General features: G+C 43.5%; 1 protein-coding gene and 1 long non-coding RNA gene across 2 annotated transcripts in view; one reads left to right on the plus strand and one right to left on the minus strand.

The window, feature by feature from the left end:
- Positions 1–3,157: 3,157 nt before the first annotated feature.
- Positions 3,158–3,906, plus strand: LOC142310067 (uncharacterized). The gene is made up of 4 exons (XR_012754077.1): positions 3,158–3,202; positions 3,338–3,402; positions 3,501–3,543; positions 3,845–3,906. It is a non-coding gene; the product is annotated as an uncharacterized LOC142310067 (long non-coding RNA).
- Positions 3,907–11,784: 7,878 nt separating this feature from the next.
- LOC142310068 (uncharacterized) overlaps positions 11,785–21,495 on the minus strand; it is a 41,461-nt gene continuing 31,750 nt past the window's right edge. The window contains exons 12-16 of the mRNA XM_075347537.1: positions 20,719–20,783; positions 18,497–18,557; positions 14,398–14,461; positions 13,166–13,242; positions 11,785–11,991 (exon numbers count right to left, since the gene is read on the minus strand). Coding sequence (XP_075203652.1) covers positions 11,968–11,991; positions 13,166–13,242; positions 14,398–14,461; positions 18,497–18,557; positions 20,719–20,783 — 291 coding nt within the window. The 3' untranslated portion in view covers positions 11,785–11,967. The remainder of the gene's footprint in view (positions 11,992–13,165; positions 13,243–14,397; positions 14,462–18,496; positions 18,558–20,718; positions 20,784–21,495) is intronic.

Raw genomic sequence — 21,495 nt, forward strand, 5'->3', positions numbered from 1 at the left:
TCCATATGCAAATTATGAGTGTTATAATATGGTATTTGCCAGCTAATAAAATATTTATTGTTATCCCTTAAACCACAATTTTCCGTTTTTTTGCTATTCTCTGGAACTGCAGCCTTCCACAGGTATTGATCAACTTGGGCCCTGTGTCATTCAACATCACTGTATAGGGATTAAAGTGTTTCAGGGTTCTGGGTGGTCAGCTTGGTGAGTGGGTTCCCTCTAGCCTATCCTTTACAGCCCGTCTGAGTGTGTCGATCCAGGCAGGCGTTACACCGTGCCCTTGACAGAAGGACATGTAGGCCGGGATAGTGTTTTCAAAATTTCTGGAGATTCGGATTCAACACGTGAGCCATACAAGGCACGTGTGTCACATTGCCCTGAAGAAGGGCCGCAGACTGTTTAGCATCATTGTTGCACCCGGCATTCCCTGGCTGCTGGTTGAGTGGAGACAACCATTGATGAAACTCGGTCTCACTCTACAGAGCTAACCGTCCACAACTCCTCAGCGGTGTCTCATATTTCCCCTACATTTCAAAGTAAACATTTGACCGCCTGATGGCCTTGAGCTCTGCTGCCAGCATAGTAAGGAGGTGTGTGGGATTCCTTGGGCACAGTTACAAGGAAGGGTGGCCTGACCACACAGGGTTTGGGCTGAGGTGCAGGAACAACACGAGGTTGATGAGGCAGAAGCAGTGGAGGAACTTGTACATACAGAGGAAGGATTGAAACACACAACTTGTGGGGATGGAAAGACTTGTACAGCAGACACTTCTCCATCTATCACCATAGTTACCCAGTGCCCAGTCAGCGACATGTAACGCCCCTGTCCATGCTTACTGTTCCAAGTATATGTGGTGAAATGCACCCTGTCACACACAGAGTTTCTCAAGGAAGCGGTGATGTTGTGTGCGACCTGCTGCGTTAGCGCGGGCACCCCTTTCTTGGAGAAGGAGTGGCAAATGGCCATCGGCTCTTGGGGCACTGCAATGGGCATAACGTCTCGAAAATCCTCGGTGACAAAAGGGTGTAAAGGCAGCCTTTCTGTAGCCAACAAGTTTGAGATGCTGAAACTAAACCTCTTAGGCATGTCATGCACTTCGAAAATCATGTAAAAAACAGCGAGGGGACTCCAACCACAGTCTCCCTCGTTGCCACTAGATGGGCCACACACACCCCACTTGACTAGCATGAGTTGATGCCCGTTTTCAAAATGAAAAAGATGGTTCGCATGAAGCACTCTCAAAAATACGCTTGCCTTTCGCCTTCCCTGGCTGACCCAGGGGAAGAAAAGTCCTCTGAGAGCCATGACTTGTTCATCTTGGTTCTTTTAGAAACACAGCGAGGGGACTCCAACCACAGTCTCCCTCATTGCCACTAATTGGGCCACACACACCCCACTTGACTGGCATCAGTTGATGCCCGTTTTCAAAATGAAAAAGATGCTTTGCATGAAGCACTCTCAAAAATACGCGTGCCTTTCGCCTCCCCTGGCTGACCCAGGGGAAGAAAAGTCCTCTGAGAGCCATGACTTGTTCATCTTGGTTCTTTTAGAAACACAGCGAGGGGACTCCAAACACAGTCTCCCTCGTTGCCACTAATTGGGCCACACGCACTCCACTTGACTGGCATCAGTTGATGCCCCTTTTCAAAATGAAACAGATGCTTTGCATGAAGCACTCTCAAAAATACGCGTGCCTTTCGCCTCCCCTGGCTGACCCAGGGGAAGAAAAGTCCTCTGAGAGCCATGTCCGCATTGTCAGTGGACAGACGCGTGTGCTTATCTGCCAGCAGACCCCCAGCAGCACTGAAGGCAGGTTCCGAGAGAACACTGGCTGCAGGACATGACAAGATCCCCAAGGCGTACGTGGCGAGCTCAGGCAATTTATCCAGATTGGAAGCCTAAAATGAGCAGGGATCAAGTTGCACAGTAATGGCATCGATGTTTCCTTGCATATACTCATATATCTGTGTCTTCTCCTCTTTTTCCTTGTCCAGCTCTTTTGTTTTCGCATGAGTATATGTCCTTGTCACTTTCTTATGTGTTTGTGTTGTGTTGTGAGTTGTTGTCACCTTTTGGACACCTTTGAGGGTGTTTTCTAGGTGTTTTTATGTGTCTGTGATTGCCTGCCATTGTTTTCTATGGGGTTCGAGTGGTTCGCCGAACCGGTTCGCCGAACTCGAACGGGACCTCCGTTCGGCGAACCGAACTCGAGCCGAACCACGGCCGGTTCGCTCATCTCTAGTTATAAGCACATTAAGGGTGGAGTGTCTGGGTTCTAAAACACTATAGGGATTGTATAATGGACCACTCGCAATATCCTTTGCTTGTGTACTTGCTAGTGAACGTCAAAAAAATATATAAGATAAACAACTGGTAAAATAAAGATAGTAAGAACTATCTAAATGCGGTGGTTGAAGAAGCCTTACCTAGGTTACATCGGGGGATGAATGCTGAGTAAATGAATGGACACTGTTCTCCGTAATATTAACCCGGTCTAGGGAATGTACTTCCTAGTGGAATAAATAAAAATCATGTGGTGGCAAATAAGCAAACGCTAATGAATGACCTTACCTACGATGAGAATACCGCCTCTGGAGAATCATGTGGGATCTACCGCTCGCGTATGGGAAACCCAGTGAGGAAAACGTCCGGGTATAAGTAGGTAGATGACGTAAAAAGTGTCATTACATGAAGTATATGTATTGCGCATGCGTGCGAGAATGAATGGAGAAAATAAGTGAAGAGATATGTATGTTAGCACTGGGTTAATATTATGGAGAACAGTGTCCATTCATTTACTTAGCATTCATTCACCGATGTAACCTAGGTAAGGCTTCTTCAACCATCTCATTTAGATAGTTCCTATTATCTTTATTTTAACAGTATTACTCACTTGTTTATCTTATATATTTTTTTGTCATTCACTAGCAAGTAGACAAGCAAAGGATATTGCGAGTGGTCCATTATACAATCCCTATAGTGTTTTACACCCCGCACACTAGCTACAGATGTCGTGTATTGTCATCTAGTGCCTGACATCTCTAAAAGGTAGCATTTATTTTTCTTTTTCCTTCCTTTTATCCTGATTATGCATTTATCAAGTTTTTTTTTATGCTTCCTTTTGTGTTTGCCTTTAGGCAGCTCCTTCTATGCATACCTCCTTTAAGTGAGGACCGACGGACACTTACCTCCTCACCCCAGGTCTTACACATTTTTTCAATTTCATTTCATTTCCTGATTTTATTTCATCTTTTTTATGTCATTTTCTTCTTTGTTCTTGTCCTTGTTTGCATATTCAGATCTATTCCATTTTCTTTCCCCTTGTTTTCCATACAGTTTCACAGTATTCTCATATTTGAGTCTTTTCTTGCCTTATAATCTACCACTTCTATGCAACTTCGGTAAGAATAGCATATTCTTTTTTTCCCCCTTGTTTCTTTTCACATTACATTATATTTCTTGGGTTTCTTATTTCTTTACTATTGTGTGTTTGCACCAGAATTTCTTCTTTTTGATTTTCCGGTTTCTGCACATATAGCCAGGTAAGAAGTCAACTTTATTCTCATCTATATCACGTACTCAGTCTTTTTCCATCCCGTTATTCCTACCCCTTTTCCCTCCTCCTCTTCCCTTCCATTTTTTCTTGTTCTTTTGATTGTGATATTTTGTGTGATATCTCACACATTACACTTTGATTCTCTTATACAAGCATTTCAAATGATATACTGTTATTTCCTTTTCTTGGTAGGCTAGATATTTGTATATTTGTACATAATCACTGTTAGGTCGGACAGCTTTGTTGATTGTTTCTTTTTTGTTTGTATATGCTTACATATTTCACAGTTCCACTGATGAAGGTCACTGTATCGACCAAGACGTCTGCCGCATTTGAACTGTCTTACCACTTTGAATAAAAATTGTTCTTCCTTTCATCCACTTTGGAGTGCCTGGTTCTTCTCATTCTGGATATATGGATTTGGTCCCTACCAGAGCACAAAGTCTCTAAATATTAGAAGTGTCATGTTATTTCATATATTGTTGGGCTGGAAGACCCAGCCATGAACCATTATTAATGTCCTGGCAGAGGGAAGGAGGTTGTCACTCAGTATTTTACGGTACATGGATCCATACATTATCCCATTGATGCAGTATAGTAGTCTGGGGCCCTTAGCAGAGAAACAAAACATAATGTTTCCACCTCCATGCTTGACAGTGGGGACGGTGTTCTTTGGGTCATAGGCAGCATTTCTATTCCTCCAAACACGGTGAGTTGAGTTAAGACCAAAGAACTCAATTTTTCTCTCATCTGACTATAGCACCTTCTCCCAATCACTCTCAGAATCATCCAGGTGTTCGCTGGCCAGCTTCAGATGGGCCTGTGTCGCGGGCAGGGAGGATGCCGCCGGCGCGCTCGCTAACGCTCGGGTCCGGCGCTGCTGCGGCTGCTGCTCGGTGGCTCGAGCGGTGGGCTGGATCCGGGGACTCGAGCGGCTCTCCTCGCTCGTGAGTGAAAAGGGTGGTTGGTTTTGGGAGGATTTAGTCCTTGATGCCACCCACGGTTTGTGGTGAAGATGGGCACCACCGCTGCTGGTGACGGGGATCCCGGGAGCGATGGTAGGGAGCAGCTGGGATGTTGTTTTCCCCCTCCGTGGGTAGGGGTTGGTGGTCCCGGGGCCCGGTGGTGTGACGGGGAGGCAGGGTTGGTGAGGTGCAGGGACAGCGCGGCACGGTGCTGGATGGCACGGGTGTACTCACTCAGTAAGAGAGGCACAAGTCCTCGGTAAACCAAACGGCTGGATGGACGGGTCCCGCAGCCGGCTGCTGTGTCTTTCACCGGACAGGTGATGGCGGCTGTCTTTCCCTGCACCTTTGTGTACTGTTTGACTACAATGGGTCCCCAACGGTAGTCCGCTCCCCGGTGTATGGATGCCGGAGGAGCCCGTTTGCCCGCAGGCGCTGGCCCTTGGGTCTCTAGCCTTAGGCGGTAGCTGTTTACCCTCATGGTGCGGACGGTTGCCTTCTAACGGGTCTTTGGCTGTTAGGAAACCCCTGGGGTTCCTGTCACACTAGGATTTGACTGTTGACGGCGACTCCAAGCCTAGTCGGGGTCCGATGGCCCTGCCTGTGTGTGCTGGTTTCACTTTGCTCCCTGGTCGGTACCGGCGGGCCACCGCCCGACCCCGGTCCTACGGTTCCGCATTGATTCACCACTCCTGCAGACGGCCACCACCATCTGCCAACCTTGTTGTCAGTGCCTGGGCCACAAACCCAGACACTGTCCTCTCACTTCAACCTCCTCCACTCAACTCCAACTTCTAACTGCCACTTTTCCCGCCTCCAGGCGTGTGAACTCCTCGGTGGATGGGGCCAACCGCTTGGCTCCGCCCCACCTGGTGTGGACATCAGACCCTGGAGGGAGGCAACAAGGGTTTTGTGTTTGGCTAATGTTACTGTCTAGTGGGGGTGGGGGTGTGCGTGTGTTACCTGTGACGACCTGGCTAGTCCAGGGCGCCACACCTGCACATATGCCTTCTTAAGCAGTGGGACTTTGCGGGCAATGCAGTATTTTATGCCATTACGGTGTAGTGTGTTACCAATGGTTTTCTTAGTGACAGTGGTCCCAGCTACCTTGAGATCATTAACAAGTTCCCCTGTGTAGTTTTAGGCTGATCTCTCACCTTCCTCATGATCCTGGATACCCCACGAGGTGAGATTTTGCATGGTGCCCCTGATTGATGTCGATTGACACTTATTTTGTATTTCTTCCTTTTTTTTTACTATTACACAAACAGTTGTCTTCTCCTCACCCAGCATCTTACCTATGGTTGTGTAGCCCATTCCAGTCTGTGCTGGTCTATGATGTTGTCCCTGACATCCTTAAGGCCATATCTCACTAAGTGACATCGCTAGCGACATCGCTGCTGAGTCATGGTTTCTTTGATGCTACAGCGATCTTGCTAGCGATATCGCTGTGTCTGACATCCAGCAACAACCTGGCCCCTGCTGTGAGGTCGCCGGTCATTGCTGAATGTCCTGGACCAGTTTTTGGTCGTTGCTCTCCCGCTGTGAAGCACACATCGCTGTGTTTGACAGCAAGAGAGCAACAATCTGAATGTGCAGGGAGCAGGGAGCTGGCTTCTGCGGACGCTGGTAACCAAGGTACACATCGGGTAACCAAGCAAAGGTTTTGCTTGGTTACCCAATATTTACCTTGGTTACCAGCATCCGCAGCTTCTAGAAGCCGGCTCCCTGCTCCCTGCACATGTAGCCAAGGTACACATTGGGTAACTATAAGCAAAACGCTTTGCTTTGTAACCCGATGTGTACCATAGTTACGAAGCACGGCGTCATTACACGGGTCATTGGTGGCCGGTGGCTGATCTCTGATCGCTATGGAGATCTGCCTGATTGACAGCTCACCAGCGACCATGTAGCAACTCTCCAGCGATCTCTGCCAGGTCAGATTGCTGGTGGGATCGCTGGAGCGTCGCTAAGTGTGACGGTACCTTTAGAAGGATCTTTGGTCTTCTCATGTTGTAGAGGTTAGTCTGACTGATTAATTGAGTCTGTGGACAGGAGTCTTTTATACAGGTAACAATTTTTAATGCATGTAACGAGTTGATTAGGAGCGTCTAAGTGGTCTGTAGGAGCCAGAACTCTTAATGGTTGGTAGGGGATCATATACTTATTTCTCTCTGCAAAATGCAAATACAGTTATATAATTTATACAATGCGATTTTCTGGATTTTATTTTTGATATTCTATCTATCTCTGTTAAAATTAACCTACCCTTAAAATTATAGACTGTTCATGTCTTTGTCAGTGGGCAAACTTACAAAATCAGCAAGGGATCAAATAATTATTTCCTTCACTGTATATGAGGGACAGTACAAAGATCTTTTTAGTGATCATTTTACACCTAGACCTGCAACAGGGACAAAGAAGCATCCTCTGTGTCTAGAGGAAAGACGGTTTAGTCATATTCACAGACGCAGGTTCTTTACTGTAAGAGCAGTGAGACTATGGAACTCATTGTCACTTGTTATAATGGTTGATTCACCACTAGAAGTCAAGAAAGGCCTGAATGCCTTACTTGAAATATACAATATTATGGGTTCTGGGATGAGGCGATGATCAAGGGAGCAAGTCTGCTTGCTATATGTGAAGACAGGTAGGAATTGTTTCCCTGTTATGGTACTATTAATGTCTGCCCCGTGGAGTTTTTGCCTTTCTCTGGATCAACCTTTCAGGCTATAAGTTAAACTTCATGGACATAAGTCTACCTTCAACCTTGAAAGTATGAAACATACTTGGCTGCATGCTGCAGTTTTGATAAAATCACTGTTTTCTCTGTGACAACTCTACCGGTTCTCTGAATTCGGATCTCCGTGCACCGTAAATAACTGCTGAACCATCATGTGACCGACAGTTATCTCCCCAACTCCTCCATACACAGGAATTCTCATTCTGCTGCTTATCTCACGGAGCTCAAAAAACATCAGACATGCCAAATCCTTATCTCTCCCTACATCATGTGTCAGGGAGAGTGGAGAGGCTTCCATATACATTTGACTGTTGACCAAGCTCGCTGATATCGGTGAACATCAGTGTACTTTATATGGAGGATTTAAGTCCTGTTCTTGTGCCTGGATTTTTATGGAATTATGGGGAGGTCTGATACCAGGGAATGTCATTCCCTTCTTCATATGGTTTTCCCTATATCTTTCTGTCAGTCCAGGTGTCGACAGAGCCCCAACAAGGCTTAGACTGGGTTCACAAATTCTGTAATGATCCGTTTGTAACGAATATGACGGATGTCTAACAACGGACCTTTAACAAACTGATCACTTTTTAAACCACTCCATTCATTGATCCATTATCATTATAATCAATTGATCTATCATTTTATAGAGATAGCTAGATAGAGATATAGAATAGAAAGAAAGAAATGATAGAACAGGTAGAATACATAAATAGAATACATAGATAGATAGAGATATAGCTAGATATCTTGCACAGCTTTTTAGCAGAATTTAAAATTAATTTTAGATTAAAAAATGATGTGAGACCCCTCCCAGTTTTCATTGGGGGACCTCACGTCATTTATATATCTTAAATATTTTTTAAATTATTCTAAATAGCTGTACAAGCTATATATCTCTATATATCTATCTATTAATTTATTTATCTATTCTTTCTGTCTATTCCTAGCCTATCCTAATCTATCTAGCATTTATTGACAATGGATCCATTCAAGCAGAATTGGAGTCTATGAGCAACGGATCCATTCAAGCAAAATGGTAGTCTATGGGAAACGAGTTTGTTAACTGCTAGGTGAATAGATGCTTTACTAATGGATCCTTTGCCTATAGACTCCCATTATGAGTTAGTTTAATAAATTTTAAAAATCCGCATGTGGTCCCTCTTATTTTGATATGCAGCCAAGATAAGCACATGGCTGGGGGCTGCAGCCTGTATCCATATGCTTTATCTTTGCTGGGTCTCATAATACAGGGGGATGCTATGCCAATTTTTTATTTATTTTTACAGCAATAGAGATGTGCCCTTCTTTGATTGAAAGCAATGAGACAGGCTGTCACACAGGTTGTGCAAGAAACCAGACATGGGGACTGCTGGTGAGCAGAGGAAGCAGTGCATATGTATGAAGTTAATGATTGGTGCCCGATAGTAGTGTTAGAGCCGTGCGGGAGTCTCGGTAAGTATAACGTACCTGTTCCAATCCCCCAATCCACCATTTTTAAGCTCCTGATTTGGGTCCCCATAGATTTGTATGGGGACTGCATCTGATAAAATATCTGGGATCAATTCCAGGTCCGAACCGAGTTTTTATTTTTTAAACCTAGTTGGACCCGCCGATCCCAGGTATCTGTGAGTTCGCCCATCAGTAGAACCAACTCATCAACACTACAGTCCCTTCCTCTGGGTTGATCTTATTTTGCCTTCTGCTGTGAAGCTAATAATTGAAGTGGTTGTCCACTAACCTGAGCCAGTTACTGGTTTTGCTATAAATGTTTAAGAATCATTTTCTTGGAAGTTTTATGTTGTTTTTATACCTTTCTGCATTTCTGCTTCACTTCCTGTGTCCTGGCAGTACATCTTGCCCATCCGGTGGGTGTCACAGGCTCCTCCTGCCATCAGGTATCTCTCGGCAGATTACCATTTCTATCTGCCTGCACTGTCACTTTATTATCCACAGCCTGCTCCTTGTACCTATCTTGATCAGTGTTGTTCTTCCTACTGTAAATTTCTCTACCTTATTACTCATTGAACACTGATCCTTATATTCTACTATTATTATAATACATTCATTACAGCTGTGACTGCTTCACAACGTGCAGCATTTTACACTATTACTAATCCACTAGCATATTTCATTAAACTAATACCTCTTTGCTGAACATGTATTGTATTTACACTGTTGTATACCATCTTAATGTCATAACATGTTTTGTGAGCCCCTCACAACCCATTAGTGTAATATGCCGCCTTTCCCTGCTGTAAGTTCACCATGTACTCTCCTTTTATCTACTTTTTCTAATAACATAATTTTTTTATCTAGATTTATACTTGACTTCATGTCATTTTTTCAGTGGCTCGCCCGCTCATAAGAAAGTGGGTAGCAAACTTTGGGGTTTACTTTTAGTTTCTGCCTCTTGCAAATGTGAGAAATTTGGGGCTGAAGCAACATTTGTGTGAAAAAAATAATATTTTCAATATGGCAACCTAATGTTATAAAATTCTGTGAAGTACCCCTGAGTTCAAAACGCTCACAATACACCTGGATAAAGTCTTGAGGTGTGTAGATTCCAAAATGGGGACACTTGTGGGGGTTTTCTGCTGTTTAATCACATCAGGGGCCCCACAAATATGACATGGTTCACCCAATCTATTTCAGCCAAATTTGTCTCCAAATTTTCAAACATTGCTCTTTCTCTTCCGAGCCTGGCCATGTAAACCAATAACACCTTCTGACCATGTGAGGGGTGTTACCACGCTCAGAAGAAAGTGGGTGACAAATTCTGGTGACCATTTTCTCATGCTATCCTATGTAAAAGTGAATACATTGGGGCTAAAGTAACATTTTAGAGTAAACATTATTATTTTTGAATTTTTCATTGTACTTTACATTAATTCCTGTGTAGTACCTGAAGGGTTAACAAATTTCCTGACATCAGTAGTGAAGTATTTGAGGGGTGTGGTTCTGAAATGGTATCACTTTTTTGTAGTTTTCATTATTTAGGCCCTTTAAACAAATTCCATTTAAATCTGAATAGGTCCCTAAAGAAACAAATTATGTACATTTTTTGAAAAAAAATGAGAAATTGCTGCTAAAATGTTAACCCTTCTAACATCCTAACAAAATAAAATGACGTTTAAAAAATGATGCAGATGTAAAGTAGACATATGGGAAATATAATGTATTAGTTTGTATGGCATGACAAACTGATTTAAGAATATGCAAATTTAAAGTTTGTAAATTGCAAAATTGTCTAAATTGTAACCAATTCTATTACGGTATTTTCACAAAAACACAAAAATATTGACCTAATTTTTCCACTAATATAAAGTACAATGTATCACGGAAAAAACAAACTCAGAATCACTGAGATCGATTGAAGCGTTCCAGAGTTATAACCTCATAAAGGGTCAGGTATCTAAAATATGGCCTGGTCATTAAGGGGTTAGGGATCGATCATTATTGATGTGTAGGATGGCTACTTCCAATAGGTGGCACTAGAGTTCCCGTCCTCCCCCTCTCTGAAGAAGCCATTTGCATAGTAAAGATTGAGACTCTTATGAATGATGGCCGCTAATATAGTGCGTGTTGCTGGGTACTGAAGGCGACTTATCTGCAGCAAACGCTATAAGCGAGGACTTAAGTGTTCATCAGCTGCTATGTGTATGAACAAGTAAAGCGGAACCGCTCTACAATTTGGTGCTCTTGTTTTATAATTATTATTATATTGAACAACTACTTGAGCACTTAATATACAAGATTTACTAAAAAATTAGGAAATCTTTGTTGTATGTATGTTGTATTAACTTCCTCAGTAATGCATAAATATGTTTCTTTTGGAAGCAGTTGAATGTTCTTTATCTATATTTTCAATTGTTATTTACTGTTAAAGGGAATCCAGGTTTTTGGTCCCCCATCTGAGAGCAGCATAATTTAGAATCAGAGACCTTTATTTAACCCCTTACCGACATCCGGCTTGCATCTATGGCACAAGTCGTTGCGGTTGTATGGAGTTGGCTCACAGGGACCATAATAGGCAAGTAATGAATGGCTCTAACAACTGTGGAGTGTCACAAAGCAGCATTTACTAATGTCAATTTTTTTAAATACCGCTGTTAAACTCTGACAGCGGCATTAACATTGCACCAATGGGACATGATTGTGGGTTGCTATGATAGCCGAGAGTTTGTTGAAGACATTTGTGCCTGTCATTAGGGAGCTCTTTGATACCCTGCCTGTGGCCAGGCTTCAAAGGAGAAAATGATTTTTACTCTACGCAGAATTGATGTTGTACTTGTGTATATAGCACAAGCAATCTAACGATCAAAGGTTCAATTTCAGTGTACTTGGAATACATTGGAATCAGAGGCTTTATCTCTACATTATGCTGCTCTCAGATTAGGTAAAAAAAATGGTGACAGATTCCCTTTAACTCTTTTGAATAGACCTGCATAGAATTTTGTCACATGTATTTGTTTTTTTTTTCTTGGAAGAGAAAAAACATTGGACACGGTTATATGCTTTGCAGTAGTTTATTAAAGATTTGTAGAATAGATTGATAAGCAGCGTGTACAAGCCTTATGATTAGTTACTTAGTAATGTCGTATGCAAGCATGAAAGAAGTAGGACAGTTTGGAAAGTGATTGAAATGACATTTGGAATCTATTGAGCTGGGTTATCCTTGTATGTTGGTCTTGACAGATTAGTCCTAAAATAGACAACTGCAGTAACCCTGTAAAAACAAAAAGCAGATAATAAGATTACAAAATGTGTGTGGTTATTGTCAAACCAGCAGATTTTACGCATTAAGCAAGTATGTCGTGAGCTGCCATAATCCATCTTTTCTGTTTTAAAAGTGGAGTTGAAGCTCATGTTGATCCCTGCAGGCTTATGGTGGAGTTGTTGGAAATAGCTGGCAGACTGCAGTTTTGTATATGGCCAGCTTTAGCTGTTTTTCCTTCTTGTTGGGGTGAGGAGTGCTATTGCCTACTGGGAAGTGTGCATGATCAACCGGCAGTCGTGCACCTGTGAACAGTACATCATTTCTGATACCTACTGGGAAGTGTGTGTGATCAGCCGGCAATCGTGCACCTGTGAACAGTACATCATGTCTGATACCTACTGGGAAGTGTGTGTGATCAGCCGGCAATTGTGCACCTGTGAACAGTACATCATGTCTGATATCTACTGGGAAGTGTGTGTGATCAGCCAGCAATCGTGCACCTGTGAACAGTACATCATGTCTGATACCTACTGGGAAGTGTGTGTGATCAGCCGGCAATCGTGCACCTGTGAACAGTACATCATGTCTGATACCTACTGGGAAGTGTGTGTGATCAGCCGGCAATCGTGCACCTGTGAACACTACATCATGTCTGATACCTACTGGGAAGTGTGTGTGATCAGCCGGCAATCGTGCACCTGTGAACAGTACATCATGTCTGATACCTACTGGGAAGTGTGCGTCATCAGCCGGAAATCGTCCACATGTCCAGACACAGCTATTACACAGGACATAGCAGGGGCACATTTAAAGGATTATCTCAGCACAGGGACATTTTTTAACACATCCAATTGTGGAACTTACTTTTCTTACAAGATCTATTAATTGGACTGGACTTTTTAGGAAATCCCTGCAAATTAATTTCCGCTTTATGTCAACTAACCAACATTTAGATCAGTTTCCTAAAGTTGAAATATGTACAGTATTACTAAAAGTGATCTAATTTCTGCTACTGCTCATTCTGATGTCTCTCAACTGTTCTATAATACATTTCCCGAATCTTCTAGTGTAGGTTCACAATATGTTTAGGTTATTCTGTTTATTAGCATGTGTTTTTACGAAACACATAGTTGAAATTATAGCTTTAAACTTGAATTATAGGTATAGAGAATTTAGAACTTACAGCGTTAGGTGTACAGACTCCTGTACTTCCTGATGATCCAAGAACTGCTGGGATTGGTGCAACTACTTGAAAATGAACTGCAATAAATAACATGTTAATGAATTAGCCACAGTAAGGTTTATTATATCAAATATAGAGGTATTATTATTATGATCATAAGGTTTTTTTATTACATGAACCCTGCAAAACTGCTGTCAGTACATGAATCCTGCAAGATAAGTGACCTGGAGACCTACCTAGTATTGTCAGCAGTTAGCATGGTCCATGCAAGACTAAGTAAGAGAACATGAGTAAATCACATGACCACTATTATCTTGGGAGTTGTTTCTAGTCTTTACACATGATAGCTATGGGCAGCTAAGGAGCGTCAATGTGTATTTTATACTAAGAAGGATGTTTCATATGACATTACTAGTGATGAGTGCGCGTGCACGCGACTGCTTGATAATTGATCAATCATCAGGGTGCTTGGGAATGCTCTTTCCGCTGCTGAGTATTGGAGGTGCTCGAGAACCATTCTTGAGTCCCCGCCCCTCATGTTTCATGGCTCTGAGGCGAATTCTGAGGCAGCTGCAGGCTGATATTTTTAAGCTGGGAAGGGCCCAATAACCATGGACCTTCCCAGCCTGATCATACCAGCCTAGAGCTGTCTGCCTTACATTGACTAATTATTAAAAATAGGGTAGACCCCACATCGTTTTTTTTATTTAGTAGGTTAAACAAGGCTAAAAATACCATTTAGGCACCAATTCTGCAACAGCTGCAGGCTGGTATTTTTAGGCTGGAAAAGGCCAAATAACCATGGACCTTCCCAGTCTAATAATACCAGCGCCCATCTGTCTGCTTTACCATGGCAGGTTAGCATCAATGGGGAGGACCCCACATATTTTTTTTAAAATTCTTTATTTAGTTCCCAGCGACAACCTGAGACTCAGATGCGTCCAGGTGTCTTCTACATGCTTTTCCCTTTCAAATTCAGTGATTTTCCTGCTCCCCAGCCCTCTTCGGGGTCTTCTGGGAAAATACTCACGCTCCCCATTGACTTCTGTTATACTTATTACTCGAATTACGCCCATCCCAGCACCTGACCTGCTCGATTCAAGTAATAAGCACCAGATCATTTTAGTGCTAATTCATCACTACTTGTTGCACTATATATATTTGACTAGTCACAAACACTTCAGAAATTCCTTAATCTATATTATCTCATTAGCAAAAACTATCATACTCACCGTTTAGCGCAGCTTGTAGGGTCCCAGCACTATTGGTAATAACAGAAGCCAAGTTTTGCAATACCTGGGAATTAAAAGAAAAAGAACTAGAAAGGTGTTGAGCAAGATACCATTCATTTTTTTCAACTATATTTTTGATGCTTAATAATATTATATTTAAACCTCCTCTTTCTAATTGTAAGCAAAAAAATAAAAAGAAGGTTTGTTACAACAGTATACTGTAAAGGGCCAATTCATTAACACTGGCGTTGCACATGCCAGCCTTAATGAATGGGGCAGCTGGGGTATGATGGGCCTAATTATTTAGTAGGTGCACACCACTTAATGAATTAGAAGCTTCTCTCAGCTAGCATTGTACCTCCGCCAGAAATGTACTCTAGGCACTAAAGTGGTATCACTTTTCATGAATTTGATGGGCAAGGGCAGCAATGCCCAGTTCCAACCATGCTATGCCCAATATTGCTGTAGACTGGCATGTAAATGCCAAAAGTGAAACATTTTTGCACAGTTAGGAAGTTGTGCAACATTATCGCGCATTATTAAGAGGCTTTTACACCAGAATTCTGTCGTAAACACTTTAATGAATTGGGGCCTAAATATGGGAACAGAGCCTGACGTTACTCGTTGCATAACTCAAGGGCTGAATATTGGGCATGACGAGGATCCCTAAAAATTCTGTCTACCTAAAATGATATTACTGTGTACAGGGTCTCAATAGATGTGCAGGTAGAGTAAAATGCTTCCATTAAGATCAACTTTTACATGAGACAACTTTTCAAACACGAATGATCAGGCTACTCATGGCCAGCAGAGAAGGTAAAGGGGCAAAGGGATTTTCAGGGCTTTTTAATATTAGGCCAAGAATAGAGTATTTTTGTAAATGAATGAAATAAGCATTGTTTGCCTATCACACCCATTATCTTTCCACCATGCATGTGAGCCCTGAGGCCACGTTTTTTCTGTAGCAATCCAGTGACTACTGGGCATGACATGAGGAGGGGAATTCAAGGAATAAGAGTTTTTCATTTTTTTCAGAACGTTCCCGACTTTTTGCTTATTTTTAAAGAGTAACTAAACAAAGATAAATAAATAAATATATTTTTGTCCATGAAACTTTTGCATATCACTTTATTTCTGTAAAAAAATTGCAAGAAAGTGTTTTTCAAAGCTTGTTTTTCTCCAAACTTATTTAGAGTTCAGATGATGGCAGTGAAAGGGTCACCACTAGTGATGTGCAAACATGCTCGGCACTGCTAAGTAATTAATCGAGGATTGCTTGGATGTGTCGTCCGTGAAATAATGGATACAAAGCGCCGACTCCCGTAACTGTATGTTGTGAGCAGACACCCCAGGGAGAGCCATTTGCAGTCTCTGAATGGCTTTCACTGGGGGTTAAAACATTTTTGGATATAGTGTGACCTCCCAAAAACAACACCCTGCCCTCCCTTCCCCCGGAAATGCTCTGTACATGGCTGGCTTTATGGAGGTGGAGAGCTGAACTGCCCAATCATTGACTTTCCATAATGCTCGTTACTCAAGTTGAGCCCGTCAGAGCGTGTGACTTGCTCGACTCCAATAATGAGTGCTCGAGAATGATACTGCTCGCCCTTCACTAGTCACCTCTTGTATCCTTCTCACAAGAGCAATCTGATGCCCCAGAACACTCTCATGCCATCAAGTATACTCCACATGTGTATGTTCAGCAAATAGACTGTTTCCCCAATGGCTTTGAAAGCCGCTTTCATGCAATATTTACTGGAATGAAGACAAATTACCTAATAAAGTGATTTGTGAAGTTTCATATTTTTCTATATTGAAATAAATTACGGTATATTAAAGGACATTTAGCTTCTAAACAAAATAAAAAAAAAAAAATGAAATAGTCATTACTACTAGAAATGATGTTGTCATGCCCCAGTAGTCACCGGATCACATCAGGACCCGCATAGGGGATGTAATAGGAAGGCTTATGTCGTTATTTTAGAACATAATTGATTAGTATGAACATTCCCTAGGTAGCCATCTCTGGCTGGAAATTAGCACCTAAGGGAACAAAGGTCCTCTCACAATGCCAGACTCTTCTCTTACTTCTGCCATTAGTTTACTATCAGGTGACCCACCCCAGTGTCCGCTGATGGGCTGCAGCACTATTTCACTTCCCTGGCTCCTGTAAAGCTAGAACTATAAATTAAGGAAGGTAGTGGAGATACAAATGGAGCTTAGTCAGGTGGCTTTGCTTCGTTTGAACAGTCATTCTGTGCTTACAGTCTTCAGGCCTTTTCCCACCGTCCGGAGATACTGTCCTGGACGCAGTGTCAGCCCTCCTATGGAGATGTGAGTGTTCTCCACGGGAGAACGCAGCGGCCTATGCACACAATCAGGGTTCAGGGCTCTGCTGAGAACACTCGCATCTCCTCAACCATAAGTTGACATGCTGCGGCTCGGGAAGCTGCTCTGCATGTCAGTTTACTCTGCGAAGAAAAGAAGAATGTAGCAACCCTGACTGCATCAGGGTGCTACAGGGAACTGCATCCTGTCCCCCAGGGTGCAGGGCTTACCCCCCATGGTTCCAGGTTTCCATCAACAGTGTCACTAACACCCGAACTACAAATCCCAACCACACCTCACACCAGACCTGTGCAGACAAACCAGTGGGTTGGTCAGGTTGGAGCAGGGCCTTCCACCTAGGGGTCAGGCAAACTGGTGAGAGGGATTTAGTCAGAATAGTGAGAGCCCCCAAAGAGTGAGCAGCTGGGAGCAGAAGCTCTAGAAAAGTTGAGAGTTAGCCCACAAAAGGTGAGGAGCTAGGGAGTTGGAGCTACCAGGGAGGTGACAAGTTGGGTTACAGATGGTGGTCTGGGACTGCAGGAGTCGGAAACCTGGTCGCAGGGTATTGGAGAGGGTGTAACAGCCTAGTTCTGGAGAACGGTCGGCGCCAGAAGTCCAGTAACTTGACTGGTACTGAGCACGGCGGGGTACTGGACCCTAGATCAGGGAGTAGCTTCACGTAACCTGATAATTCACCTGTGGAGGATAAACTTTCCCCAAGAGCTCAGTGAATGAAGGCATCAGCACAACGTGGGGATAGGGTTCTCCAAACTAAACAACTTACTGAAATCCCAAGTGCAAGCCACCAAGAGCACAGCTGCCATGCACACGGGTAGCGGGCCCCGAAAGCTTCAAGCCGAGGGGCCACAACAGTCAATCAATTTATGCACGGAGGCAGGGCTACGAACTTACCAAGTGACACTGGTGGGAGCGGGACCTGGACGGGCTCCCCCCGTAGAGACTGCAGTGCCTAGAGACTTTGGTTTACCATCTGTGTGAGTGTCTCCTTATTCCACCTAATCCAGCACCACGACTACCGCAGTGAGTAATCTGACCCCTGCACCCTGCTTTCCAAGGCCAAGCCACCCATTTACCAAATCCCCACTGTCCGGGGCCTTGCCTACCTGCGGAGGGACTGACACCTGGCTGCCCAACACCATCTGCCCCGGTACTCCCTTCGGCAGCGGCGGTACTCCACTTTACTGTAACCCGCAGGTGGCATCATGAACATTCATCCCCAGTAAATACCCCCTTTACATTTGAGTGGCCGCAAGCCACCGGGCCCACAGACCCTTGAGCCACAGCAACCCCGGATCCGAGCAGTTCGACTGCTGCAGGCGTGGCACAAGTACATCCACTGTGTGGAAATACGCTGCTTTCACAATGCTGCTAATCATGATCATGGGAACCTGGCTTAAAGGGAATCTATCAGCACAGAATGACTGTTCAAGCCACACAGGCACTTGGGGCATCATAGTGTGGATAAGCATTTAAATTCACCTACCCACCTGCTTGTTTTCCATTGTTCCCCGCCCTTCTCTGGTTCTGTGAAACCGGAGATGTCCATCACAGAAGAGGGTGGAGATAGAGGGAAAACAAGCAGGTGGGAAGGTGTAGTTAAATGTTTGGCCCCGCCATGATGGAACAGTCATCCTGTGCTGACAGAATCCCTTCTGATTTTCCCATTCATCAGCTGTAGAGACTTGCAAGGAAAAATAAAACCACCACATAAACAATCACCCATGGGATGGGAAGAAGCTTGTATACTTACTGTAGTAAGGCAGCCACATCCTGGAATCACAGTAGTCACTTGTACATTACTAGCAGCAATGCTGGAAAGAGAGAAAAGTATACATTCTAGTATAGTCACATATATATTGTGCATATATCATAAGACAGATTCAGTGCCTGTTTAACACCTTAACCCCTTAAGAACTGGGTGATTTTTTTTTTTTGTGCTATTGTTTTTCCTCCCCCTTATACCAAGAGACATAACTTTTTTCTGCTTCCATTGATATAGCAATTTGAGGGCTCTTTTTTTGCCTTTAATGACCCCATCCATTTTATCATATGATGTAATGGGTAAGCAGCAAAAAAATGACAAGTGTGGTGAAATAGCAAAAAAAAAAAGTGAAATTCTGCAATCAATATTTTTTTTTATTTACAGCGTTCATTTTAGCATAAATTTGACCTGGCAGTATGATTCTCCAGGCCAGTACAATAACGTAGATATCAAACATGTATAGTTCTTGTTTTATTGAAGTGGTGAAAAAAGTTCAGAAATTTTTGAAAATAAAATCTTGTTTGTGACTTTCCGAGAGTGGTAAAATTTAGGCTCTGTGCCCACGCTCTGTATTTTGACGCGGATTTTGATGCAGATTTTCAGAAATCTTCAGCAAAATCTGCATGTCCATTGTGAAGCCAGCAAAATTCAGAAGTGCTGTGCCCACGTTGAGTATTTTTCCCTTGCGTATTTGGTGCAGATTTCTTTCTTTCTGCACCAAATCTGCACCAAATACGCAAGGGAAAGATAAACAACGTGGGCACAGCACTTCTGAATTCTCACAGACTTTGTTGGCTTCACAAGGGACATGCAGATTTTGCTGCAGATTTCTGAAAATACGCGTCAAAACTACACAGTGTGGGCACTGGGCCTAGGGTATGTGCGCACTAGAAAATGGACTTTTCTTAATAAAAATCCACCCCCTATGGCAGAATACTGCACCCGCGGTAAAAACCGGGGTAAAACCGCACCCGCGTTTTTGCTGCGATTTGCCATGGTTTTGCCGCGGTTTTTGCGTGGGTTGGTCCCTGTGTTTTTTTTACAGTTATCTATTGCAAAAACTGCAGATACCTGCAGAAATGAAGTGACATGCACATTAGTTCCGCAGCAGAAATTCTGAGGGTAAATCCGCAGGTATAAAAAAAACGTAGTGTGCGCACAGCATTTTTTATACCCATAGGTTTTGCTGGAGAATGACTGCAGAAATGTTAGACATATTTTCTGCAGCAAATCCGCGGAAAATCCGCGGGAAAATCCGCTGTAAATCCACAGCAGGAAAAGATGCGGTCTTGTCCTGCGAGGCCACATCAAAATCAGGGAGATGACGGACCTAGTACATTATGGAATCTGAGTGCCGCATGATGTCTGTGCAGAGACCGCGATTCCAGCTATGTGTCATCTTGTGTTCTCTGTTTTTAGCATAACTCCATCCACACCACTGACTGGCTTCTCCCTGTATACACTGGAAAGGGGATCTGTCTTTGAATTAAGATTAGCTGTCAAAAACCTGGTGACAAATACCTTTTAAGTGAATAGAAGCTGAGACACAGTAACTGAGAATGACGTACACATTGTACAGAGCTCTGGTAGTCCAGCTCAATACCCTGCCGGCTTTGGGACCTGAATATAATTGATCATTATGGGCCTCATGATCTCACCAATTGAGTATTGATAGCAGTGTAGCAGTAGTGGCTGAACATGCGCCGTTCTTATAAGCTCTTTTCTGTTTAGTTTGTAAGCATTGCACTGGTAGGGATCACTGAAGTCGAGAGTTAATTCCCCGCCATCTTAAGTGCTACTATTCTCCTCCAATTCTGCAGAGGCAAAACTTCATGCCCCACCATCAGTGAGCACACCACTCGTCAGCCTCTTGGGTTACCGCTTGATGGCAGGCACATCTGCTCGATTGACAGCTCAAACCAATGACATTGTCATGCTGCAGGCTTGAACTGTTAGCAGGAGTGCCTGCGCCAGGAAGCTGGAGGGAGGCTGAGGAGTGATGTGTGCCTGACACGCAATATCAGACCAACCCATTAAAGAGAGGCCATCAATATCTTGGTCATGATAAACTCTACTAAGGGAAAAAATAAGTTTCAGGAGGTGATAGGGGTCTTGTGGTGCTAAAATATTGGCCATGTATTTTTTCTGTGTTGCTTTTTTCACATGACATGTTTAGTTTTGCTTTACTGCTAAAAATCACATGATCTTACTTTTCACCGATGATCACACCGATTGATCCAGCATTAACATTCACCTGTGCGCTTAACATTAAACTCTGTGTGGAAACAAAAATATTGGAGTGTTATTTTCACTTCATATTACTATTAAGCATTTCTTTTTTCTATAATTGTTGATTTTTTTCTTGCAAACTCCAGAGGGATCAAGAGAAGAAACTTGATCTTGTCTTTTGTTTGATGTAATCTGATCTGCCTTAGAGACTTAAGGCCACTTTACACACAGCGACATCCCTAGCGATGTTGCTGCCGATTGCACCCGCCTCCGTTGTTTGTGCGTCACAGGCAAATTGTGCACAATATCATTAGTCCCCGTCACACATACTTACCTGCCTAGCGACATCGCTGTGGCCGGCGAACTGCCTCTTTTCTAAGGGGGCGGTTCGTGCGGCGTCACAGCGATGTCACACGGCAGGCGTCCAATTGAAGCGGAGGGGCGGAGAGCAGCCGCAGGAAAGTCACGCCCACCTCATTGCCGGAGTACGCAGGTACGGTGTTGTTCGTCGTTCCTGGGGCGTCACACGTAGCGATGTGTGCTGCCTCAGGAACGACGAACAACCTGCGTCCTGCACCAGCAACGATATTTGGGATTTGAACGACATGTCAATGATCAACGCTTAGGTGAATATTTTTGATTGTTAGTGGTCGTTCGTACGTTTCACATGCAGCAATGCAGCTAACAAGGTCGGATGTGCGTCACGAATTCCGTGACCCCAACGACATCTCGTTAGCGATGTCGTTGCGTGTAAAGCC

This window comes from Anomaloglossus baeobatrachus, chromosome 5, assembly GCF_048569485.1.
Source record: "Anomaloglossus baeobatrachus isolate aAnoBae1 chromosome 5, aAnoBae1.hap1, whole genome shotgun sequence".
NCBI lineage: Eukaryota > Metazoa > Chordata > Amphibia > Anura > Aromobatidae > Anomaloglossus > Anomaloglossus baeobatrachus.